At 40.2% G+C, this 21,603-nt stretch overlaps 5 protein-coding genes and 2 long non-coding RNA genes across 8 annotated transcripts; 5 read left to right on the top strand and 2 right to left on the bottom strand.

The window, feature by feature from the left end:
• Window positions 1-3,061: 3,061 nt before the first annotated feature.
• On the top strand, window positions 3,062-4,637 carry LOC6581329 (extensin-2). 2 transcript variants are annotated; one of them, XM_044009552.1, is made up of 3 exons: window positions 3,062-3,163; window positions 3,313-3,684; window positions 3,853-4,637. In XM_044009552.1, the coding sequence occupies exons 1-3, from the start codon at window positions 3,161-3,163 to the stop codon at window positions 4,513-4,515; spliced, it is 1,038 nt and encodes a 345-aa protein (XP_043865487.1). In that variant the 5' UTR covers window positions 3,062-3,160; the 3' UTR covers window positions 4,516-4,637. The 2 variants fall into 2 exon arrangements, with proteins under 2 accessions (XP_043865487.1, XP_032587464.2); XM_032731573.2 differs by having other exon boundaries at window positions 3,313-4,637.
• Window positions 4,638-6,018: 1,381 nt separating this feature from the next.
• On the top strand, window positions 6,019-6,660 carry LOC6581328. The gene is made up of 2 exons (XM_032731506.2): window positions 6,019-6,128; window positions 6,207-6,660. The coding sequence occupies exons 1-2, from the start codon at window positions 6,126-6,128 to the stop codon at window positions 6,534-6,536; spliced, it is 333 nt and encodes a 110-aa protein (XP_032587397.2). The 5' UTR covers window positions 6,019-6,125; the 3' UTR covers window positions 6,537-6,660.
• A 976-nt stretch (window positions 6,661-7,636) lies between these two features.
• On the top strand, window positions 7,637-9,252 carry LOC6581327 (extensin). The gene is made up of 2 exons (XM_044010183.1): window positions 7,637-7,702; window positions 8,730-9,252. Exons 1-2 carry the CDS (start codon window positions 7,637-7,639, stop codon window positions 9,192-9,194), a joined length of 531 nt encoding a protein of 176 aa, XP_043866118.1. The 3' UTR covers window positions 9,195-9,252.
• Window positions 9,253-9,783: 531 nt separating this feature from the next.
• LOC6581326 (extensin) lies at window positions 9,784-10,979 on the top strand. The gene is made up of 2 exons (XM_032731003.2): window positions 9,784-9,891; window positions 9,949-10,979. Exons 1-2 carry the CDS (start codon window positions 9,784-9,786, stop codon window positions 10,930-10,932), a joined length of 1,092 nt encoding a protein of 363 aa, XP_032586894.2. The 3' UTR covers window positions 10,933-10,979.
• A 2,184-nt stretch (window positions 10,980-13,163) lies between these two features.
• LOC6581325 (extensin) lies at window positions 13,164-13,967 on the top strand. Its single transcript, XM_002007024.4, has 2 exons — window positions 13,164-13,254; window positions 13,323-13,967. Exons 1-2 carry the CDS (start codon window positions 13,252-13,254, stop codon window positions 13,800-13,802), a joined length of 483 nt encoding a protein of 160 aa, XP_002007060.1. The 5' UTR covers window positions 13,164-13,251; the 3' UTR covers window positions 13,803-13,967.
• A 2,473-nt stretch (window positions 13,968-16,440) lies between these two features.
• LOC116804391 lies at window positions 16,441-18,177 on the bottom strand. The gene is made up of 3 exons (XR_004364389.2): window positions 17,936-18,177; window positions 17,666-17,758; window positions 16,441-17,554 (listed from the first exon to the last, which is right to left on the bottom strand). It is a non-coding gene; the product is annotated as an uncharacterized LOC116804391 (long non-coding RNA).
• A 2,001-nt stretch (window positions 18,178-20,178) lies between these two features.
• Window positions 20,179-20,971, bottom strand: LOC26528614. The gene is made up of 2 exons (XR_001449104.3): window positions 20,563-20,971; window positions 20,179-20,482 (listed from the first exon to the last, which is right to left on the bottom strand). It is a non-coding gene; the product is annotated as an uncharacterized LOC26528614 (long non-coding RNA).
• Between the last annotated feature and the right edge of the window lie 632 nt (window positions 20,972-21,603).

The following is a 21,603-nucleotide window of genomic DNA, read 5'->3' as shown; positions in this document are numbered from 1 at the left end:
AAAGCCCAAATATGAGTATTTAGTTATTACGTGAGTTAATACGGATGAAGAATTTAACCGTAGCATACCCGATTTTGTTTATTAATTAACACTTGAGCCGAGGTCTTAATAGTAAACACGAGATACTTATGTTAAGCAAATTTGTTGGTATTAATTGAATATGTTAAAAATTTAAATTTATATTTAAATTTATATTTTTCAGAAAGACGAAATTTGTATTTGGAAATCGTAAATTTTGTGTCTAATCAGCTACGAGAGGCTGGAAATCCCACAAAAAAACGTGTTAGGAAAAAAAAAATATATATATATATATATACATATATAAATAAACATGTAAATATGTAAATATGTAAATATGTTTATTAATAAAAAAAAAAATAATAATAATAATAAAAACAAGTAAGAACGTTGCAGTCGGGCGTTACCGACTGCGGAATACTCATTCACATCCCATCAACAATTTAGTAGCTAAGTTTCGCTCTAATACTGTAGAATATACAGGTTTTTCCGATTTGCCACGCCCCAACTGGGCGTAGACACCTCATTTTTGGTCAGTTTTTAGAAAGAGATAACGGTACCCTAACTGCAAAGTTTGAATGCTTAACCTCAACAAATGTGAAAATTACAGGGTATTTTTCGATATGCCACGCCCCTAAAGAGGCGTAAAAATTATTTTTGGGGAATCGATAGAGGAGGCTACCAGTAACTCAACTATCCAAATTTAAAGCTTCTAGCTATTATACTTTAGGAGATATAAACTTTTGTGGTTTGCCACGCCCCCTGTGGGCGGACATATATCCGACAAAACTTTTTGGTCTTGGGTGATCAGTCCGAGTATATATACAAAATTTGAGGTCTCTGCCATCAATAGTGTCCAAAATATAGGAGAGTTTAAAAAATCACTATATCTTCAGGTCCGATTTGCCACGCCCCCAATGGGCATAGACTTATAATTTTATCTTTAGACTTTATAGAGTCATACCATTAGCTGACGTGCAAAATTTCAGCATTCTAGGTTTACAACTTTAGGAGATACAGTTTTATCCGATTTGCCACGCCCCCAATGGGCGTAGATATATCCGCCATAGTTCGTGATCTTGGGTGGTCAACGCGGACCTACATACCAAATTTCAGCTTTCTAGCTCTTTAACAAACATGATTTCTGGTATATCGGAAAATGCATTTTCCGATTTGCCACGCCCCTAGTGGGCGGATCGGGAAAATTTTAACACTTTATAAATCGGAGATATACACGAGTATGTGTTCCAAATTTCAAGTCTCTAGCTTCAATAGCGCCGAAATAGATTGCGTTCATACGGACAGACGGACAGACGGACGGACGGACAGACGGACAGACGGACAGACGGACGGACAGCAAGACGGACATTGCACAAAACCAATATACTGATTCACTTTCGTGAATGAGTATAATGATTCACTTTCGTGAATGAGTATAAAAATATATGCAACTTTAAATATATAAAAAAAAAAAAAAATATTTTAAAATTAAGGAGGGGGAAATTCCATAAAGAAACTTGTTCTTAGTGAGTCCCTTAAAAGGGCAATATTTTGCATGAAATTAAATTAAATCAATAGGGTAACAGACTCTCAGACACCCCATATAATATATTTATATATGCAAAGTTCACTAGAGAAAGATAGTTGAAAATAGAAAACATAAAATATTACAATAAAAAACTTTATAAACATAATAAATAAAATATGTTAAACACTTATTTGGTATTCAAAATTACCACTCAGCCATAAAATGCGGGGTACATGCTGAATTCGCAAACTAGTTTTGCTGTGAACTCTTTGCTTTACAGCGAATCCAGGGAGATGAGCAACGAATGCGATGTAAAGAGAACTTTTTCAGGCGTCAAAATGAAAAATGAAAAATGAAAAATGAATTCACATAAAACGCATGTGAAATATGAATTAATGATATGAGATGCTGTTTTAGCTCAATGTGCGGTTAGCATTGAGTGCGGCTTGATTAGAAAGACGTCATCCAACTTTGAGCCCCGGCAGCTGGCTAATGCGAATATTCGGGGCTTGGCAAGGCCAATTTCCAGCCAAGTTAATTGCGTGCTAATCGGATGCAAACTTTTATTGATACCTCACAAATTAACAGTTGGCTAAAATAAAAGAACAACATTCAGTAATATAATCGGTTTGAGAATTGCGATCCACTGTAGTTAATGGGCATGGGTCAACATTTCTGCGATTGGGAATGCAGCTGCTTGGCTGGGCCCTTCGCTGCGAACTGGTTTTTGCACGCATCTCCTCTTATATATATGGCCCATTGTCCGAGCGTGAAGGTTAACCAAGCCCGGCTTGCCCTGGGCACCGGCTTGTCTGAGTAATCGAGGGCTCCGCTGAGCGACAAACAGGAGTGCGATTAGTTAGCGGAACTGCTCTTCATGCAAATTGTATTGGGTTGCGTTGCGATCAGATCGCGCATAAATAAAACATCATACTAAATGTCGCGCCTGGGCGCATTTATATCGATTTCGTATTTCATTAATAACCATAAAATGGCAAATAATTTTGATTTTATATACACCAGCCACGCCCGCTTTACAAACAATAAAGAGCACCTCTGTTCGATAGGCATACAAGAATAATTTGTTGAATAAAATCATAGATATTTTATTGCTTAGCATATTGTCTACGCTTTAAATTAGAATACTCCACTCGTCTATGGGTATGTTCAGATTTCTAGTCGGTAGCTGTGCAGCCAGGGTATTAAGCAGCCAGTATTCGGCTGTCAGAGTATTCAGCTGTCGATAGACGCAGCCCTCTTTGGAATTGAGAATATTTGAATTCCTGTTGATAACTCGGCATTTTATTGTGCTTAAATCTATATCGCTGTGGCAACTGACGAAAAAAGAGCGAGCAGAATAATTTTATGAGTGTGTCGTTCTGTCATAGCCGGTTAACCAGCCTAAGATCAGGTTCGGGTAACTTTTTTGGCATCGGCACTGTCGTTGTTGCTATTATTGAGAAGATTCTTCTGCTTCTTCTCTTGCCGAAGATCAGCTTTGGCATGTCGAAGCTATCCTGAAACGATGCGGCCCGACGTATAAATAATGTCTCGCTTTTCATCGCCAAGCAGTAATACTTCAACCTTCGTCGGGTGAATTTGGAGCTGAGCAAAATGGTAAGTCAAAAAACGAGGAGAACAAAAATGTGAATCACAGAGCTCTAGAGACACAGCTTACATAACATCGGATTAATCTGCGATGCAAATATCGATAGACGTGCCTATATCGGTCATCTAAGTTCTCTCAATCGCTTGCCTACTTGCAGAAATTCCTAATCGCCCTCGCCTTGGTGGCAGCCGTCAGCGCTGACGTTTCCCACCTGTTCTCCAGCAGTGATAATCGGCAAGCGGATGGTTACCACTATCAGCAACCAAGTCAGCCATTCGTCATCGATGTGCCCCAGGTCATCAAACAAAAGGAGGTGATCTACGAACAGCAACCTCAGGTAGTCTACCAAAAGCAAAACCAGGTGATCTACGAGCAGCCCGCTCCAGTGGTCGTCCAACAGCAAAATAAGGTGGTTTACGAGCAGCCCGCTCCAGTGTTCGTCCAAAACCAAAATAAGGTGGTTTACGAACAGCAACCTCAAGTGGTGTACCAAAAGCAAAAGCAGGTGGTCTATGAACAGCAGCCTCAGGTGGTGTACCAAAAGCAAAAGCAGGTGATCTACGAACAGAAACCTCAGGTGGTGTACCAACAGCAACCTCAAGTCACCTACGAGAAGAAAACTCAAGTAACCTACGAGCAGCCCGCTCCAGTTGTCGTCGAAAAGCAAAAGCAGGTGATCATTGAAAAGCAGCCTCAGGTGGTGTACCAAAAGCAAAAGCAGGTGATCTACGAACAGAAACCTCAGGTGGTGTACCAACAGCAACCTCAAGTCACCTACGAGAAGAAAACTCAAGTAATCTACGAACAGCCCGCTCCAGTTGTTGTCCAAAAGCTCATTTCAAATACTCCTGCCGGCATCCTGAAGAAGGATGGATACCAATATGAAACACCTAAAATCGTTTTCGAGCCAGCGCCCAAGCCAATTCAAAAGGTTGTGATCCCATCTAACCCCGTTAACCAGTATCTGCCCCCTAAGAAGATTGTGGAGCCAATCTACAAGCCAACCCCTAAGATCATCATCGATCCTGTGCCCACTGTTAAGCCTGTGGTGCCAATCTACAGGCCAACCCCAAAGGTTGTGATCCCACCTAAGCCCGTTAACGACTATCTGCCCCCTAAGAAGATTGTGGAGCCAATCTACAAGCCAACCCCTAAGGTCATCATCGATCGTGTGCCCACTGTTAAGCCTGTGGTGCCAATCTACAAGCCAACCCCTAAGGTCGTCATCGATCCTGTGCCTGTGGTGCCAATCTACAGGCCAACTCCAAAGGTTGTGATCCCGGCTAAGCCCGGTAACGACTATCTGCCGCCAATCGGCTATACTTACCCCAACAATCCTCAGCCATCTTTCGATTATTAAGGAAAGCCTATTATAATTAGTGTCCTCCTCTAGTATTAGATCCTGCATACGAATTCCTGATGAGAAAATAAATTGAAATCGAAACACGAATAAAAATGATAATGAAAAATTGAAATGAAAAATTCGGATATTTCTATAGCACAGCAAAATGAAACATTAAAATCTGATTAGGTGGAAAATGTGTTTCCCAAACTGGTTACTGTTCTTGTGAAGCTTCATTCGGGAATTATAAAATGTTAGAGTGGAATCGACAAAATTGTGCACTTTCCTATCCAATAAAATCTCCAAAACTGTTCTTAAAATTAAAGATTTTATTGTTCCTCTCTAAAAAAAAAAATAAAAAAAAAAATAAAAATTAATATTGTATTATTCATAATTTTAATTTTAAAAACATAAAGTGCTAAAATATAATTAATAACGAAAAAATTTATATATTTTAATTTTGTACAATTTTCTTGATTTAAGTTGTATTTATTTTTTTATTTTAATTTATATTTACATGATCTCTATCATTAAAATTTTATATTTTTTCTACAGCCCATTTTAATACAACACAATTTCTTCAGTAATATTTTGACTAAAAGTATGCTTGATTCCAGCAACCGAAATCTTATTAGCCAAGCCAAAAAGTAAACTTAATAATAATTTTTCAAAAAATATATAAATATGTATATGAATATTTACCAGAACTAAAAATGGCGACAATGACCAAGGCGGCTCAGAGAAGAGAGAGCAGCGCAAAAGGTCTTCGAGAGCAGCTTAAGACCAGCTTGAGCTACGTTTGGGTGGGTTATTAAATCTGGTTTTCATTTGCTGCAGACAGTAGGAGTTGGGCGGAGGCTCGCACCGATTGCTGTACGCTCATCGTGATCCATTGAGGGCTGAGTCAAAGTGTCAAAGTTGACAGAGACAAATGGCTCGAAGCGCTAATTGAAAAGGAAACGTGGTGAAGGTGCTGACAGCAGCTGTTTTATATGTGCTGAATATGTGGAATCGTATTTGAATTTGGATTGGCTGCACAACTGCCACACGTGATGGATGCTGGCGCACAGCTGGCAGCGCATAGAATCATTAATTCGATAGAGAAGACAAGAGACAAAGCCACAGCGCGCACTGACACTTGACCCCACACAAAAGCCGAACACGTCTTGACCTTGACAATGATTCGATTCGATTCGTTTCGATTGGAGTGAGCGCTGGTAGCTATGGCCCCAAACATTGCCAGCCAGAGATGTAGCTCTGTTGTTTATCTAGGGCCGCTCTAACTATCGAATTGCTGTTGTTTGACAAGCAACAGCAGCAACAGCAGCAGCAGCAGCAGTAGAAGCAGAAGCAACAGTAGAAGCGGCAGCAGCCACAGCCACATTAACAACGTCAACAACATTAACAACATAAACAACATCAACAGCATCAGCAGCAGCAGCATCAGCTTCATCAGCAACAGCGCAATTAATAAACTGAGCTAAAAAACAAACACGATCGACATATAGAAGTATAAATAGTTGGGGTATCGGCGCCAATGCCTGCATTCGCTTGAACCCCGTCGCTGGCAGCTATAAAGCATTCAAGTACATTCTTTTCACGTCCTATACGCATATTCCCCTGTCAAGATGGTAAGCCATTATCGCACGTATTCCATTACTATTATTATTATTATTAATATTGGTATTCATAATTGTTTTGGGTCTCAGCGATTGTTTATTTGGGCTCTGCTGGCGGCGCTTTGTCTGCATTATACACGGGCGGATGTCTCACAGCTCGTTAAGTCGGGCAACGGCTTCGTTTACGATGTGCCCAAGGTCAGTGAGCTAGAACTGGAGCTGAACAATGAGTTCCCCACTGGCCAGGAATTCCCACAGGACGCCATACCCGTCGCCCCCTCCGATGCGGAACTGGGACAGGCCGAAGCCGTCGAGAAACTGCCCCAGCCATCCGCTGCCAGTGATGACAGCGCTGCCTATGCCTCGTCCAAGGGTCACGGCTACGCGTATCGCGTGCCCAGCAGACGCTTCAAGAGCTAAGCGCATGGCTATTTATAGATAGTTTCTACTTGTTTCTACCAAAGTCTTAAAACACTAAAACCGTAATAAAATGTGTTGAAAACAAACAAAATAAATATGAGCCTTAAAAACTTCCTATATGAAATCCAAAGTCCATTTCCGATACTTAATTGAGGAGATAAGTCTATATATATAATTATTCAGTATCATAACTATATATTTATATATTTGATTTATTTAATTACTATAGCTAAAGATTAGTATAGCTAATTAATAAATTGAGCCCATCGAGTAGAGTTTCTTTTGCTGCAGACAAAATTATTCTTTTCATCTTTTGAACAAGAACAGACAAGAGTCGTCTTGGTTTGGGAATTGGTTTTGAAAAGAGTCCATAACCTTTAGTGACAATATGATAATATGCCCATTGAGGCTTAAGCATCGTTCAGGGCGATTCTTTGTTAACCTTTCACCGTCCAAGGGCTTCTCGGATTGCCTTGGACAGCGCTTAGAATGAAAACGATATTGAACAGAAAAGAAAAAAAGAAACACACACACACACACAAAGATGTGACTCTTGCGCTCAATCCTAATAAACACATAGCTCTATCTGGTTTTTATTTCTTTTTGACTAAACAAAAAAAAAAAACATACAATCGAAAGACAAATATTTTTGTTAAACCGGTTGCAGTCTGAGCAGTCAGCGACAATTTCGCACATGCTTGAATTTTTGACATGCTCGCGCCTATCAATTTCTGTGGGCAAGTGCACAATTTTAATTCAATCGTTTACACAAATTGCGCAAAATGGTGGCCAAATGCGAGCAGCGCGAATCGAGCGCACGCCACAGCAATCGATTTTCAAGCAATTTTTGGTAATCGATCAAAGCCAAAGCCGCTGGCGGTTCAACAACCCGCATTAATTAGCTAAGCCAAAAACGAAGATGTCTTGAAATCGAAGCTATAAACAAAGCAAGTGGGCATGCTGGCGAGGAGGGGTGATGGACTATGAGATGCCACGTAAAATTTGAATATGAAAATATGAAAAACGAAAAAAAAAACTGCTAGATGATCGTCACTGATCAACGAGGTACATTTGAGCTTTCACATGACTTTTAGATCATTATGTCCTTTGTGAGTGTGATGCAGAGTATTAGCGATCTACTAGCACATCATGGCCAGTCTATACAAGTACAGGGTATTCAACAGTGATAGTTGAAACAGCATCAGGAAATAGGAGCGACTTATCTACATGATCTACACTGACTTATTATCTGTTCTATGACTCCACTCGAGAATGCCCACTCTCTCGGCATATGTAGGGTATTTAAAAAGTGATAGTTGAAACAACAGCCGCATCAAAGTAGTTTTATGATCTTCATCTGATCTGCGATCTGCATGTAAACTGTTTCGTGTCTGCTCGACAAATTAGTGGAGAATTTTTAGTGCTGGCAAATGTGTCGCACGTTACGGCGTATCAGCTGGGGCTTACGCTAACGTCAAACGTAGGCGTCCAGCTGGGCATTTGGAATAGGTAGCACAGTTTTGATGTGTGGCTTAAGTACTTCTTTAATCCGAAGACTTCCGCAAGCTTTTCAGAGACAACTTCATTGTGCGCGCGAGAATTTGGCGGCCACTCGAGCTGCTTGAGCTGCTCGAGACTCGGTAATTATTATAAATGAAGTCTAAATGATTTATGACAGGCAGCGCAGTGCGCTTACAACTGAAATGCTCTTTTGGTCAGCTCGGAAGCGAGGCATTGTGCTCAGCTAGACAAGAATACAGTTGAGTGGCTTTAGGCCCGATTCATGACGACGTTGATGAAAATGCTCGACGAGCATTTATGTTATGTTATGTTATGTTGACGTCGCACACAAGCAGCGAGCGAGCCACAATGTGCATAATGATCACAGCAAGCAATATAGATAGATAGATACAAATATACATGCACAGACACATGGACAGATACAGATACTGATTTGGAGAATACATAATAATCGAGCAACGGCATATCGATTTAAATAATAATAATTGGCCGGCCTTTTTAGCCATGGACAGCAATGCCAGCGAGTCTAGAATTGTGACTATAAATAAACAGGTGCCACAACGATTGGTCAATCATTGAACGTCTTCGAGTCCAAGGTGTAACATGGTGCGTACCTCTCTGCCCAAGCTCCATTGCATCGCCAGCTGAGCTCTGTTTCCTTCTCAATTGCAGAACGCATTCCTTAGCCTAGCACTGGTCGCCTGCACGCTGGCCCTAGCCGTTGCGGATGTCTCGCATCTGCCGCTGCAGCAGCTGGAGGGGGAGCATGGCTATGGCTATGATTATCCCAAGCCTGTGGTGCCGTTTGTAATAGCCAAAACCACCACGCCAGCGCCCACGCCAGCGCCCACACCAGCGCCCACTTATCTGCCACCACCGCCACCGACGCCAGTGCCCACCTATCTGCCACCACCGCCGGCGACAACAAGATCGACAACGACAACCACCACGACCCCAGCACCGACACCAGCACCCACTTACTTGCCACCACCAAAGCCCACCACAACCACCACCACCACCACAACCACAACGACGCCAGCACCCACGCCGGCACCCACCTATCTGCCGCCCATCATTGTGCCAGACCCCGAGCAGGGCTACCACTACGATGCACCCGCCGAGCCCTTCATATTCTAAGCTGCACCGCCTCGCACCACACCTGACACTGTCCGACTGTTGACCCGGAATGCTGTTTGTCCCGTTTACCTAGTCGTTGGTATTATATAAGTCTCGATATGTTAAATAAATCACATTTGTTAGCCAATTGATCGCTTCCCTTGATTTCTTGATATCTCTCGCTCAATTCCAATCACAGCCAATTGTCCAATGAAAATTTTCTGCTCTGCATATTCATGAGTGGAGCGAGTGGTGTGAGATTGAGGTTTCTTTTTTGTTCGGCTTTTTGTGTTGTGAACTCAATTAAGAGTCGAAAATTGGTTTTAATTGTTTTCACCCAAAATATATGTGTGGAGCTCTATCAAAACAGGCCACGATAAACAAACACACGGCAATAATTGGATCCAGCTTCAAGTTCAAGAAAACCAAGAAAAGTGTGAAGCGGACAAATTATGCGTTGGCCTTCGCTCGCTCTCACTCTCGCTCTCCCTCTCGCTCTCTCTGTCAACAACAGCAACAATAGCAATTATTAATTATTTCCCAAATGTTAAACTGGGAGCCAGCCAGTATCAGCTGCATTCGCTGCTGGGGCATCGCTGTATAAAAGCCAATGGCCCAACTGGCCAAGACATTACTTCCAGTTGTTGGCAGAGCGCAGCAGCATCTGCATTTGACCAGCAAACAGGCGATCGGAGAAACCCACTCGAAATGGTATTTAGTTAATCATATATTCATATATATTTTCATGCTCATTCCTCCTTCATTTCCTTTGCAGAAATCATTCTGCATCCTGTTGGCCCTCTTGGCTGTCTGTTCGATGGGACGCGCCGATGTGTCGCACCTCTTTGGTGGTGGCAATCATCATCAGCACCACGACTCGCATCATGACTCGCATCACAGCCACCACGATTCGCATTACGATGCCCACCACCACGACTCGCACCACCACGACTCGCACCACCAGGACTCGCACCACGACTCGCACCACGACTCGCACCACCACGACTTGCACAGCCACGACTCGCACCACCACGACCCACATGCCCACTCGCACTCGCATGACGCCCATCGCAATAACCACGGCTTCCACATCGATCTGCATCTCGGTGCACTGCGTCAACAGCAGCCGAGTGGCTACAACTACGCTGCACCAGCACCACCACCGCCACCACAGCCGAAGCCTGAGTACCTGCCACCAGCGAAGCCAAGCAACACGTATCTGCCAGCTGCCAAGCCACAAAACAAGTACTTGCCACCCAAGGTGGCACCTACCTTGCCGCCACCACCACCACCCCCACCAGTGAAGACGCCCAAGGCGGAGTACTTGCCACCACAGAAGCCACGCACCAAATATCTGCCCCCCGCTCAACCTGAGACCAAGTACCTGCCACCCGCTGAGCCAGAGAAGACTTATCTGCCCGCTGCCAAGCCACAGCCTAAGTATTTGCCTCCCAAGATTCCAGCAAGCCTGCCACCACCACCGCCGCCACCACAAGTCGCACCCAAGGCCACCTATCTACCGCCATCCGAGCCAAAGGAAACCTATTTGCCCCCTGCCCCACCCAAGTCCAACTACTTGCCACCCCCACAGCCGGAGTCGCAGTACCTGCCTCCTGCTCACTCTGAGTCCCACCTGGCTCAACCAGAGCCCAACTTTCACATTCCCATACCCTCCTACGCCCTACCACTGAGCCAATCCTCTGGTCGTAGCAATTCGGGCTACAACTATAACCAACCGCTGCGCCGCTTCAAGTTTTGACTTCGTTCATAGTGGAGCTTATTTAATAACCCCACACTCTCATACACACACACACATACCCATTGCATTTAGTTTAAGTTGTGCAAATAAAGCATATTAGAAAATCTACATAAATTGCTGTTAATTTAACCATAAAACTATTATCGCCTTCGATTTTGATATTCAATCCAGTTGTAAGTAATTATTAATAAGATTTCACTACATTCAGCTATAAGTAGCTTAATTACAATGAGCAGCTGGAGATCCAAGGCGAACCCAAGGCCGTTTGTAAAAGAAATTACGGCTAAGCTGCGACGAATTGATGGACTACCGTAACATCGGCAATCTACAGAGTTACTCTACATTAATCATAAAAAAAAATAAATAAAATTAAAATAAATAAAATTAAAAAATTAATAAAGTAAAAATAATAATAATAATAAATAAATCATTCTATTATCATTGCCCCGAATACATTAACAGATATCTGATTAATGTGCGAACTCCACCAAAAGATATTGCAATTGTTTTCGAAACCTTTACGACGGTGCTAAGACGTCGCTATATATATTGTAGTTGCATTGCTAATCTGCTCCAATTCCATGCAAATCATGTCATGAATTTCATCAAGCTTTGTTCAGCTGCAAATGATCTTTCATCAGAGGCATTCATAAGCGAAAGCCATTATGGCTAATTGGCTATTGTCTAAGGTCAGCATTCAATACGTATGCAGTAGTCGCTGTAGTAGTCGATATCGATGTAGATGTGTATGTAAGGGCCACATCCGAATACGAAAAAACAAAACAAAAACAAAAGCATCTAATCAAACGCTGTCGCAGTCCATTTTCGAGAGCCAAAGCACGCGCTACGCGTAGCATCTGCATCTGAGCTTCAACACTTGCAGCTATTGATCGGCTCTATAATGATCGTGGCTTAGATAGGTTTGAAAATGAATAATGATGTCGGGCTGTCGTTGCGGTTGCTGTGGGAATTCATATTGATGCCCCCGTGTGGTGTCTGTTACAAAGTAAACGACGAAGACAAAGAAGAAAAAAAAGAAACAAAAAGATAACATTAAACAAAATCGCTAATTGCCAATTGCAGCCGGCAGCCGAATTAGTTGACCTCTTTCAGTCCCGAGATGATCGGCCAATCGATCGAGTGAGGCCAATCCATTGTCTTGCCTCGCAATCTTGGCCAAAACTAGTGAAGCTCGTAAAACACAAAAATAAATCAATAAAAACAAATCTCTGCAAAGCCGAACAAAATCTATTTTAAATACTCATTTCAAATGGGAGGCGTTTATAGCTGTCGGCGATTAGAAACAAAAAACCCACCGTTATAATTAAAGTGCCGAATATTTAGTACTCTAGCAAACAAAAAAAGAAAATAAATAAATAAATACCTTAATAAGCAAATACATATTAAATAATAAATAAAAACGGAAATGAAACCATGACAAGCATATAAGAAAAAAAAAGATTCATTTGATATCAATAAACAGTAACACGATTAAATAAGTAAATAATTAAAATATCAAAAAAATACAAATAAAAAAAAAATAAAAAAAACTGAGATACCAAAAAATAAATAAATAAAATAAAAAATAAAAAAAAAATAATAATATTTGAAAAAAAAATATATATATATATTATCTGAATAATCTGAATTGTATCTTCATTCAAAAATAATAAAATAATAAATAAATAATGAAAAAAAATAAATAAAATAAAATAAATAATAATAAAAAAATTAAAAAACAAAAATTTAAATACATATTTATTAAATAAAATTCTACACTCACCATTATTATTATTAATATTATTTACTACTTATTATTATTGATTTTTATTGTTGTTTTTTTTTCCTTCAAACTGTTATACAGTTCATTAGAAATGCCCCAATGTTAGGGTATTTGTATCTGTAACACCTAAGTTAATACACATGTCCGCATCCATTCCTCAGGCTTATAATTAAGTGCAGATTTAATGTCCGCTTCATGCAGAGCGACAACAAAGCTCGGGACATAAGGCGATTGGAAATTAAAAGAGAATTAATAGAATTTATATGCGAATGCCGTTAAAGGGGGGGCGCCGAGTCGAAGCTTAGCTTCGCTGCTGACAGCGATCAACGCACCGTCAGGCCGAGGCACTGAGCAACACCAAGACAGAGATGGAGTGAGAGAGGGAGACGGAGACGTAGACGTTGACTGCTCTATTGGTAGCGCGGTTCTCGTTCAATGTATAAATAAAGAAGCACTTGCCGGAAACTAAATCATTTCAGAGCTAACAACGCATCGAGAACGTCGTACCGCCAGCCCAGAACAGCGATCCGATCAAAATGGTTTGTTTTTATACACAAAATTTTTGCATTGATTTGTCCGCTTAAGTCAATCTCTTTCTGGCAATTAGAAATTACTTGTGCTAGCTTTGTTCGTGGCGCTGGTTGCCGCCGATGTGTCCCACCTGCTTGACCACGATCACCATGAGCACCACCAACACGATGAGCAAGCACATCCCGGCTATAACTACGAGCCGCCGAGTATTCCATTCGAGCTGCCTACACCTGCACCCATTTACCTGCCCGTCAAGCAGCCGGAAGTGCCAAAGCCCACCTATCTGCCACCTGCGCAGCCCAAGTCCACCTATCTGCCACCCGCACCACCCAAGCCAGAGTATTTGCCGCCCGCACCACAGGTGCATGAAGCGCTGCAGCCAGAGACCAGCTATTTGCCACCCACCCCAGTGGAGCCAACCTACAAGATACCCATTCCCTCGTATGCCGCACCACTCGAACCGAACAACGTCTACCTGCCACCACAGGAAATCGTGGAGCCACATAGCGACGATGGATACCACTATGATCCGCCAGCCACGGCCTTCATCTATTAAGCAATTACTTAAGCCATTATCTTAGCCATGTTTGCCAACTGATATTACTCCATGTGTATATGCGTGTAACTGTATAACTCGATTTCTCTTTGTAAATTATCCTGCTATTTATTTAGAGCTCCATCAAATAATTAGAAAATTATTATATATATTTTTTTTTATCTACTCTTGCGCAATGTTTCCAAGATAGTGATTAATGTTTACCTAACCTTCGAAATGTATAAATATAATTTCGTCGTCCGAAGGAAGTCAAGTTAATCGATTTCGATCTCAAGTCATAATGAAAAATTTGACTTTTAATAGATGTGGATAGGCCAAAAACTAAGCAGCAGAATCGAAACTTAGAATGGGAACTTCCTCATATCAAGTATTGTGAACGATATTGAACTCGGTTTTCGGGGCTATAAAAGGTATTTCCATATAGAGAAATAGCTGGAAATACGATATGTAAATCGGACAAAAGTAAGCCCCTGGTATGTGAACTAGAGACTGGGACTCTTACAAAAATGTCTTGGGATTACAAATTTTAAGTGTTAAATATGATCGCAACGTTAAGAGCATAAAACGTAAGCTTGACCTTTAGTGTTTGGCGGGGAAACTCCACCTCAAGATCTAATTACGAGCTCAATTCGAGGGCCACGACAGCGTAATAATGCCTCATCGAATATCACTGAATTTTTTTTATTTTTATATTACTCATTTACGAAGCTAAGTGAGTTTATTGGCTTTGTACCATGTCCGTCCTGCTGTTCGTCCGTCCGCCGACCTGATTATTAAAATATTTATATACTCCAGTCGACAGTATAAGATCGAAAAGAAATGACATATAATTACCAGTTAATAGTTAGCCTGCTAGCCTCGTCAATCGAGGCAAAGCGGAAAAATTGCAGTCAAACTGTTTTTGGACCGATATTGAGTATTGTGTAGTCTGTGGCGTCCGACTGCAAGATTTGTTGTTATTTATATACTTTTTTTTTTTTTTATACTCGAACAAAACACCCACCATAAACCGATTCATTCAGCTTCAATGTGGACGTCGTCTGTCCAGTTTTTGAGCTGTGCTCGAGATCGAACACCCACTATATGAAGGCGGATCGTGATGGTATATCAAAAATTCTTTGCATATTGCGTGTTGATTTATTGAACCTTTTGCTCATTTGATAATTCGCGTGAGTAATTGAAGCCAAACAAGCTGATGTGGTGATTCGTTGTGGCACAGTACCCCCAATGGCGATGCTGCCGCTGATTTATAGCACTCACAATCACAATGGCAGCCATTGTTTCTGAGCGACAAGGTGTGAAGAATCTGCCCGCGCGCCTTCGCCCACATACATATATATTATATGTATCTGCGTGAAAGTGAAACCTAATGCAAACAGGAAATAAATAACATCCACCGTTTGCTTTTATTTTTGGTCTTAGTTGACAAACTATTAACGAGTCTTTATGGAAATTGAACATATGATCTAATACCGAAAGAAACCAGCTCCACAGGCTATCCTATCGGTATGCTAATTAATTTGATAATTTCGCTTGAATGGCTTAAATGTTTTCGTTTGCAGTGCTTATTGCTATCAGCTCCGTTTAAATGCGAATACACATAGACCATAAATTGTATTTCAACTATCAGCGCAGCTCCCTATGTTTCGCATTGAGCTTGTCGTTCGTTCCATTCGATGGGCAACTGGTTTCCAACATAATGATTTGATTTGATTTATGCAAGAATTTGCTAAGATGGCAAACAAAAAGAGAAAGGATGAACAACTATTCGAAAATTAAAAATAGAACAGTCTTAAAAAAAAAATTAACAAATAAAACCAAGTTTTTTTTAACCTTCGGCGGATTTCTACCTGTCTCCCATCGACGATTCGGTACCTTTCTTGACCTCTTCCTTTATGGGTACAAAGACGCTTTTATTAGTTATTCTTTCAAATTGGAGTACTTCGCATAAAAAAGCTTGACAGCGGATTCAATTCCACTCCAACACTTTAGAGCACACTGACAGCAGAACATATTGCATGGACCTTGTCCGCAGCAACGCCCTGCCTTACGTGGACCACCACACAACTTTGCGACACATCTGCCTTCCCTTAGATATGCTGGGTAGTATCGTTCACACTTATCGTTGGGGTTTACAGAAAAGTGAACCTGAATTGAGTTACAGCATATCGCATTTGTACTCCACGTCCACAGAGACAACATTTGTATCAAGATCAACGACAGATGAGCTATAGACATCGTTAGTATTCCAACTCAACGCAACTATCAATTGCGCAGTCGTTAAAAGTGAGCCTGGGCTAAAACTGTAACGAAATTATAATATCGTTTATTTTATAAGTGTGGAAAATGGGAATGACTGAACGAATGAGGTCTGACTAATCTGGTCCATCGTAGCTTTATATATACATATTTATTTATTGCATCCATTCAGGTTGATTTTAATAACATGCAATTTCGTGAGGCGAGCAATTTGGATGTAATATTCATCTATAGTCTTGAAAGAAATTAATCGAAGCTCTCGTATTAAATAAATTATATAAATTATAGAATTACAAAAGTAACCAAATATTTGATATCGATATATTCACAAAGCGTTAAATAAAACTAGTAGCCTTTTAGCCATCTCAAGTCAAACTTGTTTCAGATAAACAGTCTCCCCATTACGAAGAACTTTTTATTTCGTCATATATATAAGCCTCATATTTTTCATAAAATTGTTTCACAGGATTTCCAGGCCAGCAGCCGAGATAACAATTGCAGCAGAAAATATTGCAAAGTCCAATTCCACAGCAGGGCGCAGGGTTATGTAAACCACCGCATGTGTCCACTTTACATTTCCAAATATAGTCGAATGCTGGAGGCAGATTTGTACAACTAACTCCATTTGAATGAAAGAAAAATTCTGTGCTCATACAGCATTCTGCGTATGCACTCTTCGTCCCAAGAGACAACAGGTGTATCAAAATCAACGACAGATTTACGACTGACATGATTACGATTCCAGCTTATAAAGACCTCTGGTTTTCAAGTCGATGAAAGTGAGCCTAGGTTAAATGTGACGAAATTATAATCAAGTTTATTTTATAAGTGGAGCGAATAGGAATGACTGAACGAGTTAGTTGTGGCTAATGAGTTGTTTTGATAATGAGTAAGAACAAAAAATCCTATCTGGTACTATTAAATGCAAAGTCGATCAGATTGCTTTCAGGTGTGTCCTTTTGAGTTTAATATTGCTCCAGATTTCTAAGATTCATCTTCGTTAGATAAACAGCCTCCCGATTACTGAGGAATTTGATTTAATTTGATTTGCTAATTGAGGAACAAGACATCAGCATGTGTCACATAAAAATCGTCAAAAGGATTTCCAGGCCAACAGCCCCGATTACATTTGCAGCAGAATATATTGCAAGTTCCCGTTCCACAACAGGGCTGAGCTTTGTTTAAACCTCCACATACGCTTGCAGAACATTGCCTACATTTGTTATCTATACAGCAGGGCGGAGGCTTAGCACTTCCACACGCATCTGTAGCGCAATACCCACCCTTTTCCGTTGCAGGATACAAGGATTTACAAAGATCGTCACAATTTAAACGAAAAGTTATGGTCGTTGCAGGACAGCATATTGCACTTGCATTCCACGTCCACAGAGACAACAATTGTATTAAGATCAACGTCAGGTGCGATATAGACATCGTTATTATTCCAGCTCGATATGACTTCAAAACGTCAGGTCGTTCAATTTAAACCTAGTCTGAAATGAGACAAAATTATAATCGAGTTTGTTATAGAAGTGAGACGAATGGGAGTGACGGACGAATGAGATCTGGCTAATCTGGTCCATCGTAGCTTTATATATACATACATATTTATTGCATCCATTGAAGTTTTAATAACAAGCAATTTTACGAGGCGAGCCATTTGAACGTAATATTTATCGATAATATATATCGACAGTCTTGAAAGAAATTAATCGAAATTCTTGTATTAAAAAAACAATATAAATTATAGAATTATAAAGGTAACATATATATCAATCATATATGATATATACATATGATATCAATATATTCACAAGGCGTTAAATAAATCTAGTAGCCTTTTAGCTATCTGAAATCAACCTTTCTGGACTAACCTCGCTTTCAGATAAACCCCACAGGAGGGTTTAGGGGTATGGTAACCTTCGCACATGTTCACTTTACATTTCCAAAAATAGCGGAATGCTCAAGGCAATTTCGTAGAACTAGATCCACCGGCACAAAATTAAAATTCTGTGCTTCTACAGCACACTGCGTATACACTCCTCGTGCACAAGAGACAACGAGAAATCCATGACAGACATAGTTACGATTCCAGCTTATATAGACTCCTGATTTTCGATGAAAGTGAGCCTAGGTTAAATGTGACGAAATTATAATCAAGTTAATTTTATAAGTGGGGCGAATTGGAATGAGGGAACGAATTAGCTACGACTAATGAGTTTGTTTTGAGTAAGAATGAAAAATCCTATCTGGTCCCATTAATTCTAAGTCGATCAGATTGCTTTCCGGTGTGTCTATTTGAGTTTAATATTGCTCCAAATTTGTATTGTGTATTGTGTATACCATTTCGATAAATCATTCGATAACTTTTTATCGAGAGTAATCGAAAAATTTATATTGTTTTTTTTTCAGCCTAAGTTGAACACTTTTAGACCTGTATATACATATGATGAAGCACACACTTTTCAACCATATGATTATCCTCTGAAAGTTTCATAAAGATAGTCTATCCACAAGAGAAATTATTCAACTAATAAATTCTCTCTACTGCGCAGTTAGCAGAGCGCGTGTTTATACGTACGTGTGGATGCACGTGTTTGTGTATGTATGTGTATGTGTGCATAAAATAAGTGCAGAATGAGTAGAATATAAGCTTAGAGGGTTCAGGATATCTCCTAGTCGAGCAGTTGCGACTAGAGCCTTCTTACTTGTTATACTCATTCACGAAAGTGAATCAGTATATTGGTTTTGTGCAATGTCCGTCTTGCTGTCCGTCCGTCTGTCCGTATGAACGCAATCTATTTCGGCGCTATTGAAGCTAGAGACTTGAAATTTGGAGCACATACACGTGTATATCTCCGATTTATAAAGTGTTAAAATTTTCCCGATCCGCCCACTAGGGGCGTGGCAAATCGGAAAATGCATTTTCCGATATACCAGAAATCATATAAGTTGAAGAGCTAGAAAGCTGAAATTTGGTATGTAGGTCCGCGTCGACAACCCAAGATCACAAGCTATGGCGGATATATATCCGCCCATTGGGGGCGTGGCAAATCGGATAAAACTGTATCTCCTAAAGTTGTAAACCTAGAATGCTGAAATTTTGCATGTCAGCTAATGTTATGATTCTATAAACTCTAAAAATAAAATTTAAGTCTACACCCATTAGGGGCGTGGCAAATCGGACCTGAAGATATAGTGATTTTTTAAATTCTGCTATTTTTTTGACACTATTGAAGCCAGAGATCTCAAATTTTTTATATATACTCGGGCTGATCACCCAAGACCAAAAAGCTTTGTCGGATATATGTCCGCCCACAGGGGGCGTGGCAAACCGCAAAAATGTATATCTCCTAAAGTATAATAGCTAGAAGCTTCAAATTTAGATAGTTGAGTTACTGGTAGCCTCCTCTATCGATTCCCTAAAAAATAATTTTTACGCCTCTTTAGGGGCGTGGCTTATCGAAAAATACCCTGTAATTTTCACTTTTTTTGAGAGTAAGCATTCAAACTTTGCAGGTAGGGTACTGTTATCTCGTTCTAGAAACTGACCGAAAATGAGGTGTCTACGCCCAGTAGGGGCGTGGCAAATCGGAAAAGCCTGTATATTCTACAGTATTAGAGCGAAACTTAACTACTAAATTGTTGATGGGATGTGAATGAGTATTCCGCAGTCGGTAACGCCCGACTGCAACGTTCTTACTTGTTTTTTTTTAAGTCCGTATATATAGCGCCGATATCGAGTTTACCTCTAAAAACCGATAAATCTTCCCACTATTTTTTGTATCGATTGAAAGCATTATCGAAAATAAGCGATTTAATTATATAGCCAACATCTTTAGAGCTAGAGTCGCCAAATTTTATATGTAAATTCATATGTACTTTATAGAATTTAGATTTTTTTATAATTCGCCCCCACCACAATCACAATCTAAAAGTTTCATGAAGAAAGTACATCTACAAGAAACGTTATTAAACAATTAAATTCCCATAGTAAGCCCACGCAGCACTCAATGCGTGTTTATGCGTGCGTGCTTATATGTGTCTACGAGTGTGTATATTTTTTGTGTAAGCAGAAAGACGCAAAGAATTATTAAAATATCAATTGCTCGAATGGTTTAGGGCATATCGTAGTCGAGCAGTCTCGACTACAGCTTTCTTATTTGTTTTTATTTAAATTTATTTGCTAATTGCGGATTAGCCGATCAGCGTGTACCTTATAAAAATCCTTATATGGATCTCCAGGCCAACAATCCCCATAACAATTGCAGCAGAAAATATTGCAGTGTCCAGTTCCACAACAGGGGTTAGCCTTGTTTAAACCTCCACATATGCTTGCAGAACATTGCCTACATTTGTGATCTATACAGCAGGGCGGAGGAGGTTTTTTTCCACACACATCTTTATTGCAGTATCCAGACCTTTCAATTGCAGGATATATGGTTTTACATTTATCGTCACAGGTCATACGAAAAGAAAGTTCGGTTGCAGGGCAACATACTGCATTTGATCTCCACGTCCACAGAGACAACAGTTGAAACAAGATTAACGACAGATACGATATAGACATCGTTAGTATTCCAGCTCGATATGACTTCAAAACGTCAGGTCGTTCAATTTAAAATTTAAATTATAAATTTAAAATTTAAAATTATAATCGAGTTTGTTATAGAAGTGAGACGAATGGGAGTGACGGACGAATGAGGTCTGGCTAATCTGGTCCATCGTAGCTTTATATATACATACATACTTATTGCATCCATTGAAGTTAATTTTAATAACAAGCAATTTACGAGGCGAGCCATTTGAACGTAATATTTATCGATAATATATATCGACACTCTTGAAAGAAATTAATCGAAATTCTTGTAAACAGCTAAACAGGTAAGCTCTCGTCGAGACTGCTTGGCTACGAGATCCCCTGAACGCTTCGAGCAACTGATATTTCAATAATTATTCGTACTTGCACACACACACAGACACACGCACGCACGCATAAACACGCATTGGCTTCAGTGGTGGCTTACTATGGGAACTTAATTGTTCAATAACTTTTTTGTGGATGGACTTTCTTCAGAAAACTTTCACATTATAACATATATATGCATTCATTTGTCAAAGCACAAGTCTCTAGTATTTGAAATACGCCTTTCACAAAGGTGAGGGTGAGTGGGTGAATATAGGGGTGGAGGGTAAAGCCGAAATTGTATAAAGTACATATAAGTCTACATTTAAAATTTGGAAGCTTTAGCTCTAAAGGTGTGGGAGATATAATTAAATAACTAGTTTTCGATAAGGTTTTTAATCGATAATAAAATATCGGGAGTAGTTATAGAATATGCACGGACCTAGGAAAAAAAATTTCTCTCAAGCTCTTATATCTTCTGAGATCGACGCATTCATACATACGGACGGACGGGCGGACAGACAGACGGACAGGGCTATATCGACTCAGCTTGTCGCCCTGATCAAGAATATATATACTTTGTGGGGTCTGTCACGCTTCTTTTTGCCTGTTACATACTTTTAACAAAACCATTAT

This window comes from Drosophila mojavensis, unplaced genomic scaffold (assembly GCF_018153725.1).
Source record: "Drosophila mojavensis isolate 15081-1352.22 unplaced genomic scaffold, ASM1815372v1 contig_74, whole genome shotgun sequence".
Taxonomy (NCBI): Eukaryota; Metazoa; Arthropoda; class Insecta; order Diptera; family Drosophilidae; genus Drosophila; species Drosophila mojavensis.
The sequence above is the reverse complement of the archived record's forward strand: the minus strand, read 5'-3'. Positions and strand labels throughout refer to the sequence as shown.

Bases quoted from the DNA above. Each gene is read 5' to 3' on its own strand.
- LOC6581327 (XM_044010183.1), top strand. From the start codon at position 7,637: ATGTCCTTTGTGAGTGTGATGCAGAGTATTAGCGATCTACTAGCACAT. The intron at 7,703-8,729 runs GTACAGGGTATT...TCTCAATTGCAG, and splicing joins ATCATGGCCAGTCTATACAA to AACGCATTCCTTAGCCTAGC.
- LOC6581326 (XM_032731003.2), top strand. From the start codon at position 9,784: ATGGCCCAACTGGCCAAGACATTACTTCCAGTTGTTGGCAGAGCGCAG. The intron at 9,892-9,948 runs GTTAATCATATA...TTTCCTTTGCAG, and splicing joins CCCACTCGAAATGGTATTTA to AAATCATTCTGCATCCTGTT.